The sequence below is a fragment of the Boleophthalmus pectinirostris genome, unplaced genomic scaffold (assembly GCF_026225935.1).
Source record: "Boleophthalmus pectinirostris isolate CB_2022bp ecotype Guang Dong unplaced genomic scaffold, ASM2622593v1 HiC_scaffold_23, whole genome shotgun sequence".
Lineage (NCBI taxonomy): Eukaryota > Metazoa > Chordata > Actinopteri > Gobiiformes > Gobiidae > Boleophthalmus > Boleophthalmus pectinirostris.
This window is the reverse complement of record NW_026571207.1, coordinates 8,509,931-8,518,389: the sequence shown is the minus strand read 5'-3', so window position 1 is coordinate 8,518,389 and position 8,459 is coordinate 8,509,931. Positions and strand designations below refer to the sequence as shown.

Genomic DNA, 8,459 nt, shown 5'->3' with positions numbered 1-8,459 from the left:
GAATATTAAGAGAATGAAAAAAAGAACAAATTGTGAATAGGGCTCCAACATCTAAAGGCTCCATATTAAACTATTTTCAGATCTATATTATTATTATAATATAGATCATAGTTTCCTATGTCATAATTACAAGTTTAAAGGTCATAATTATGAGTATAAAAGTCATAATTATGAGTTTAAAAGTCATAGTTACAAGTTTAAAAATCATAATTACGAGTTTAAAGGTCATAATTACGAGTATTAAAGTCATAATTATGAATTTAAAGTCATAATTACGAGTTTAAATGTCATGAGTTTCTGTGAGGCTTTTATTTTTTATTTACTGGCAGAAATGGGCATCCATAGTTTCCTCATCGTAGTTGTATTTTGTTTCATTCACACATTTTAAACACAAACCTTGCATATTTATTAGTTTTTTTTGTTTTTCTCTCAAACTGAAAACACACTCACCACCTTGTGATGTCATGTGGAAATACTAAGTGCTCCACTGCGTTTTTAAACTCTATACAGGGATTTCAGCCCTGGAATTGCCAATCTCTATTGAGCAAAAAGTAATGTTGTTTCTGCTTCACAAGCTTTACTTTACTTTACTTTACTTCACAAACTCTTCACAAAAATGTAAAGTAATAGTTAGCTGTTAACTTGAAAACTACTGCTTCGTGACATCATAAGGTGGAACACAGCATTCTGACCTTTGGAGATGTAAACAGACTAATAATAAAAGGATCACTCAAACATGTCTAAATGAAACAAAACACAACTCCAGGTATGTTTTTGAGGAGGTAACAGCATCATAACATTTAAAGTCACTTTTGCATAATAGATAGACAGCTAATACAACCTTTTTTGAATTTTTGTAGCTTCTCGTAATTAACCCAGTGGGACCTGTGCCTCCTGTTACCTGGCCTGTACCGTGCAACCTACTGCAGTCTGGAGTTTGCCGCCTGTTCTCCGAGGACATATTCATTATTATGTAGAGTGTTTGAAAGTTCGGTAAGGTCACTGAAACTCTCCTCTTAAAAGACCAGATTCTGCTCACTCCTGTCTCTCTCTCTCTCTGCACTTTTTATACATTCAATTATAGTCAGCATTAGAAATACAGCAGCTGAAGGACAGGTTCACTTATGCTGCAGAGCCATTAAACACTATGCATTTGCTTTTATGTACCAATTTCTCTCACAACTTGCTATTTTCAGTCAAATGTAAGTCAGAATTTTTATGCAGCTTAAACTCTGTGAATGCATTAAGCCAACAAATCAATATTTATATCATGACTCAAAGTTGCATAACAGCTGCATAAAGTAAACAAGCTGTCATCTATTTGATTAAACAGTAGCAGCAGTACACAAAAAACTACCTGTGATGGGGAAATTACACAGAGCAAAACATGTTAAAACAGTCACAATAAATGTAATTTACTAAGCAGGGGTTTTCTTTGTTTTCCCTTATGCTGGATTTACATGGAACTATGTGGGACTAAACACATAAACTCTGCCCACAGTCACATTTCAAACTGAGTTGCTGAACTGGGCAGTGCCTGGAGGACTGGAGGAAGAGAGTGAGAGGGGAGAAGGCGCTGGGTCTGGAGACTTAAAAAAACAGTGTGATTGGTCTGACATGGCTGTAATCAGAGCAGTCATGTGTGATGTCACCAACTACATGTACCGTATTTTACAGACTATAAGTCGCACCAGCCAAAAAATGCGTACTGAAGAAGAAAAAAACATATATAAGTTGCACCGGACTATAAGTCACAGTTTTGAGGGAAATTTATAAAATCTGAGACCAGGAAGTGACGATTCATCTTAAAAGACAAATTACAGTAATAACTAGGGATGGGCATGATTAGTCGACTAATCAATAACAACTCAACAGCTGCTTTTACAATATGTCAGTACTGGGGCAAGACATATTTGACTATATTTCAAGAAAAAATCAGGGACTGACCGTTTAAAAGACTGTGGTGAGTTATAAATAGGCCCCCTCACTCTGTGCAACCCAGTTAAATTGTGTTCTTTTTGTTTGTTTGTTTGTTTGTTTGTTTGTTTGGGGTCCATCACCTGCTTGTTTCTATGGAGATGTCATTGCTCAGCCTGGAATGTTCCACAGTATAACATTTAACAACCCTGCTTTACATTCATTCAATTACAGATGGTTTTATAGCTCAAAAATACCTAGAAAAACATGCATTTTGACTGTGAGCAGGGTGGCCTCTCCACAGATCTGACCTGTAATTTGGTCTAGTTTGGTCTCCATGAAGATAGAAAGGTTTAATGCCATACTGTGAAACATCCCAGCCAAAGCAATAATGTCTCCATGGAGGAAAGCATTTCATGGACCCTGCAACAGAAAAGTTGAGCCTTTAACTCACTTGTAGTTTCCCCAAATACATTTTTACTTGAGTGATTTTTTTGGCTCACTACATTGTACTTCTGTGATACTTTTACTTGCAACGTTTGGCTGCTCTGAATGTTTGTAATGTTCACATCACATTTGAGATCTCCCACACAAGCCACAACACTGACATGGAACCAGGAAGTGGCTTAGGGGCGGAGCCTGCACCTGGAGCTTCACACAAATCTGAGAAAGAGAGTCACTCAAAGTTCTGACTTAGAAACGCAAGCTATGGCCTCTGGTAAGTAAAAAAAAAAGATTCTCTATATATCTGGTTAGTGTTAGACTTATGTTCCTTTTGTGAGTTTTAAAGAATATTAAAAATATTACTCCATTTCTGATCTATGTTATTTCCTCATCAAAAACGTACTCGGAGTTGTGTTTTGTTTCATTCACATATGTTTAACTCACAAACCCGGCATATTTAGGCTGTTTTTCTCTTATTCTTCTTCTGTTCCACCTTATGATGTCATGTGGTAATGCTGGAAGAGCTCCGCTGTGTTTTTAAACACCATGCATCTTCACTAGAATAATTTGGATAGTTTCAGCTCTGGAATTGACTATCTCTACTGACATGAAGTTAAAAGAGAGCTGTTGAACTTGAAAACTACTGCTACATGACATCACAAGATGGAACAGAACATTTTAAGCTTTGTAGATGTAGACAGACTAAAAATGCAGGGTTACTCAAATGTGTGAATGAAACAAAACACAACTCCAGGTCTGTTTTTGATGAAGTACCAACATTATAACACGGCAAAAAGCTCACAGAAGTAAATAAGTTAAAAAGTAAATAAATATAGAACTTTTAAATAGGTAATATGTAAATATGTGAAATCAACTTATATAAGCTTGAAACCATGTTGTAATGGTATTCCTTCATGATTATCTCACTCAAACTTTCAAAACAAAATTAATTTCTCTCTAATGGACAAAAGTTTTAGAGTGAAGACATTTCCCTGCTCATCCAAGAGATGTTTTTTCAAATCTGAACTCTAGAACTCTTTTGTCCAAGGTTTCTTTTCCTGAAGAGTGTACCTTTAATTAGATCTAAATAAAATGATATGCTTAAAACAGGTCTATTGATGATTTATGGACTTTAAAACTGTGCCAAGTTTGTACCTCTGAGGGCAGAGGCAAAGAACTTTCTAGCGGGGATTACTGAAACCAGCATGAATTAAGATAAATACAACTCTAGGTATGTCTTTGATGAGGGAATAATATTTAAAGTGTCCTTCAGCTAATCACAGTGATGTGTGAACTTCCAGAGGAATCAGATTCCTTTATTTACCTTTACGGGGTCCATACTATGCTATTTTCTGACCTGTGTCATAATGTTGTTTAGTTTTCAAAAACATACATGGAGATTTTATTTCTTTTTTTTTCACATTTCTACTGAAAAAAGATAACTGTTAACTTGAAACTGCCACTACATGACATCACAAGGTGGAACAAAGCATTTCGAGCTTTAGAGATGCAGATTAATAATAAAGGATTACTCATACATATGTGACTGAAACAAAACACAACTCCAACTCTAACCTGGCTTAAACGTGCTCTGTGTGCAGATGTTGTTGCTTTGTCTGGAATGTCCCAACGCAGCATTAAATGTATCCATCTTGCATTTAGTCAGTGAAGTGTTTTTACTGACTTGTATTCTTACTGTGAGTGGGCTCGCCTCTACATAGATCTGACATGTAACTTGGCCCTATGGCGTCACCTGCTGTCTCCATAGAGATAAATATGTGTAATGCCATACTGTGGAACATTCTAGGCAACATTTCCATGGAGAGAAACTGATGACAGACCCTTCACCAAAAGTTACACACCTAGAGCTCACAAGAATCCATTTTGTGTAGGACCTTTACACTCAAACGAAAAAATACAAAGTGTACTTATGTTCTCTGTCCTCCTGTCATAGGTGTGTCTGCTCAGAACTGCACAGTCTCCATGGATCAGTTTGTGTGCTCCATCTGTCTGGAAGTCTTCACTGATCCAGTCACTACACCGTGCGGACACAGCTTCTGCAGGGCCTGCATCACCCAACACTGGGACAGCTACCGATACAACTGCCCACTCTGCAAGCAGAACTTCAGCTCAAGACCAGAGTTAAACGTCAACATCGTCCTGGCTGGGATGATCAGTGAAGCTGAAATGGAAAACAGAGAGGGGAGCAGGGTGAGCTCAAATCCTCCAAATGGGACAGTCAGTGTAGTCTTCATAGCTCCAGAAAGGGTGAGCTGTGATGTGTGTCTACAGCCAAAACTTGGAGCGGTACTGTCGTGTATAACCTGTAAGCAATCGTACTGTCAGAGCCATCTCCTGCCTCACCTGACGGATGCTAACCTGAAGAAACACCTGCTGAAGCAGCCAAAAAAACAGTCCAAAGGAGGTTCTGTTTGCGGTTGGTGTGTGTATCTTACTTTTTTCATTGTATGTATATTTGTTTTAAAATCCCTGGTGTCTCTATTTTACTAAAGAGGTGGCTCTATACAAAATCGACTTTGTACTATGATATGTATATATATATATGTATATGAGGGTGTTCCCTCATCAAAAACATGCCTGAAGAGGTTTTAGATGTCATCCATGCATTTTTGTGTGTTTTTTTTTTATAGATAAGCAATCTTACTTTAGCTGTAAGATTCTGTGCAATGCTCAGTCCACAAGCCCACGACACCCATGTTCCCACATGACAATTCTCCATTAAAAACATGATTAAAAAAACAAAACAAAAAACTCTATGCAACAGCTTGACAAACCTGATACGATGTGAAGCACTGAAGGTGGAGTGACTTGACACGGGGGCAAAGACAGGGGAGAGTCAGAGTGTCAAAAAGTAAAGTGAAACTAATAAAACATGTTAATGTTTTTTCAGGGAATAAAGCAATACCCCCTCATGACATATTCTGTTTTATGTTTTTTACAGTGGAGATTTTTATAATAGCTATAATAAAGAACTATTTCTTGGATTTTTTTTATTTTTATTTTTTCAAATGATCTTTTTTTGCAGTGTTTGCTAATGTGTGTATTGTGTCGCCATGGTAACTGCTGAACATTCCACTACAGACACCCCCAGCGTGATGTGAATGTGAGCTATCAATAAAGTTAAGCTGGTTAGTGATGGTGTCACGTCTGGGTCCAGCTAGTTATTTCTAGTATTTCTAGCTTTGCCATAATGGCTGCCTAAGACCAGGAAGTGACATCACACTTAACCTTATGTCTGATGGGATATATGGCTGATATAACTAGTTTATTTTGGTTGAATACGTTTCGCAGCTCATCCAAGCTGCTTCTTCAGCTCTGCTCAGACACTGGTGGACACTTCCTTATGTCTGTCTAAAGGGAGAATTTACACATTAATTACACTGAAGGCCAGTGCAGTTGACAAATTTAATTTCTCCTTTTGCCATGGGATTTACCTGAATGACCGAGGGATTCTACATGTTTTTTTCCCCGGACATGTCCGTTTTCCACGTCCTGTCCTGGCTGTCTGGGTTTTTTTTTTTTATAAAGTGATGCAAATATTCGGGTTTTCATTACCTTTCATTGGGCTATTAAACTGAGTGTCTCTCGTAGTTCTCTGTGACTCAGAAGGAGCGAGCAGAAACAGTCGTTCAGCCTGCAACATACCGAAGCACAAATGTGCATTTAACGATGACTTGTATAAGAAATTCCCCGCTTTCCGTCCCGGTCGAGACAAGTGGGAGGCCATGTGCACAGTGTACAAAGTAGGCACATATGTTTGGGTGTCCAGCGGCAGTGCCAGGGACCTCAGAGCTCACCAGGACACTGAAAAATATTAAAAAGCTTTGGCAGGTGAGAGTAGCTCAATGTCGATGAGGAGGCTCCAGCTCCCACCCGCCCGTACGGTGTCCTGGTTTTGACAAATGCAAATATGGCCACCCTAACCTATATTCCACTGAGTCGTGTCCTTAAGTCCGACAGAAGTTGAACGCATCAGCGCACAAGAGCATTTTTTTTCTTAGTTTTGTTTATGCAAATTAGCCATGAGGTTTTAAGTTTTGTTTCTGTGAGACTTGCGCAAAGCTGCATTAAACACATTATAATGTCAAACGGGCTGATGTGGCTCTAGAGTGGTTACGGTTTATATGTCGAAAAAGTTGAATTTATTTATGCAGATTAGTAGAGCAGATAGTAATAATAATGATGATAATTTTAATATAAAAACGTTAATGACTAATCGGTAATTGATCGTTAATTCTCCAGACGATTGATTAAGACAATTTAATCGAATGCCCATCCCTAGTCAGAATGCCTATTTTTTATTTAGGTATTTTTGAGCAATAAAACCATCTGACAAAGCAGTAACATTTCCTTGGAGACAAGCAGGTGGCAGAATTTCCACTACAAAGGTTAAGCAGTGCATCTTTAAAGCTCACGAGTCAATTTTGCGTAATATTGTAAATTTAAACACCTACTTCCTTCTTTAACGGTTCGAGAGTTAGGAAATCCGGCTTCTATTTGCTCGTTATGTTTTGAGTACATGCATTTCCCTGCCATATTTCTTGCCTCGGTCTTCAGAAATACTTGTGCAAAATGACTTCTCGTGTGTTTCATGTAGTACTTTAGAACTTATAATGACCATCTGTCGTCACACTGCAAAGATCATTCCCAAATTACAGAACAAAGCCTCCACAGCAGTGATCTTGAGTCTTACAAATGTGCCACACTGGTTCTTTAGGATTTTGCTCCTTCACCTCATTGGGAGCAGTGCAAGTTGCAGCATTATTTCCACTGCTTTTTGTATCTTGCAAGAGAAAGTTCTAGTGTGGAGAGGCCAGGATATGCAAATGAGATTGTACTTCTGTAATTGGACAGTTAAAAGGAGCAAAGTGGGATGAGGAATTCCAGACCGCAGAATGACAGAATGAGGAGGTATTTAAATCGGTCTGACTTGTCCATGGCTCTCACAAACCCTTAAGCAACTTTTAGAACAGCTTTTTTTGGACAATAAAATGAAACTAGGGTGGACTGCTTCAACACAGCCAATCAGAGAGCTGCTTTTAGTGCGACTGCTGCTCTGAATGCTTCATAGTCATCATCATCAGAGCAAAAGGGAAACACTGGTCACACTTGTGGCATGTCAGCTCCTAAAACTCCATTGATCTCACTTTACACGCAAACGCCAAACTGTAGTTTTCCTGAATCTCCACTCTAGTCTGAGTTTTTAGAAAGATTCATTTTCAGAGGTAAATTCACTGTTTGTGTGTAAAAGATGGGTACAAACGAAGGGAAATCATTCAGTTTTAAAAAATACCACTACGTGTGTACATGGGGCCTATGTCTGTATCACAGCAAATATCGCTTTTTACAAGGAAATTAAAAAATAAATCACAAGAGACTGTAAAACAGCAAATTTCTGCAGAATTTGTGAGCAAAGTACCGTTAATCAATGTTTAGACTTGAAAAAATTCTACACGGTTAATGCTAATGAAGTAATTAATTTATTATGTTATGTTTTCTTATTATGAATTAATTGTCAATTAATTGTGCTTCACTGTTATTGTATTGTCAATGCGTAATGTTTTTATTTTGAAGAGTGGAACTCAGGAAGAGCAGTCTGTGCACTTAAATAAACAAACAAACAACGCTGAGGTGAGAAATTGTGTTCAAAATGATGGGCTCCTTTATTTCACATTAAAAGCAAATCTGATTGGACGATCATGTTTGGTTCTGGCTCGAGGTGCGGTGGAGGACGTGGGGACCAGACAGACATCCCTGTGTATAAAAATAAAGAGATATATCATTCAGAACTTGCCAGGCAAACAAGTAGCATTACTAGTTCTACCATACTTTTTTCAAATTTTTCTGAGTTTTCTGCAAATCCTTTCCTAAACTTCTCACAGTCCTTTTTGACCTTTCAGTGACTCTTGTTTGAAGCTCCAAGTTTGCCAATAAAGGCCCAGGGGGAGATCAGAGCAACAGTCTCCCACTGAGTTATGCTCCACAAAATTGTTCAAAATATGTAATATCCTTGAGAAATACTAACCATCGGCATTCAAATCGCTGCCGTTTCTGCTCGCCATGCAAATCTTATCGTC

The 8,459-nt window shown here is 38.1% G+C and overlaps 1 protein-coding gene across 1 annotated transcript; it reads left to right on the top strand.

Annotated features, from left to right (window-relative positions):
• The first annotated feature begins 2,562 nt into the window (after nucleotides 1-2,562).
• Nucleotides 2,563-5,297, top strand: LOC110153715 (E3 ubiquitin/ISG15 ligase TRIM25-like). Its single transcript, XM_055159429.1, has 2 exons — nucleotides 2,563-2,635; nucleotides 4,316-5,297. Exons 1-2 carry the CDS (start codon nucleotides 2,626-2,628, stop codon nucleotides 4,870-4,872), a joined length of 567 nt encoding a protein of 188 aa, XP_055015404.1. The 5' UTR covers nucleotides 2,563-2,625; the 3' UTR covers nucleotides 4,873-5,297.
• The last annotated feature ends 3,162 nt before the right edge of the window (nucleotides 5,298-8,459 follow it).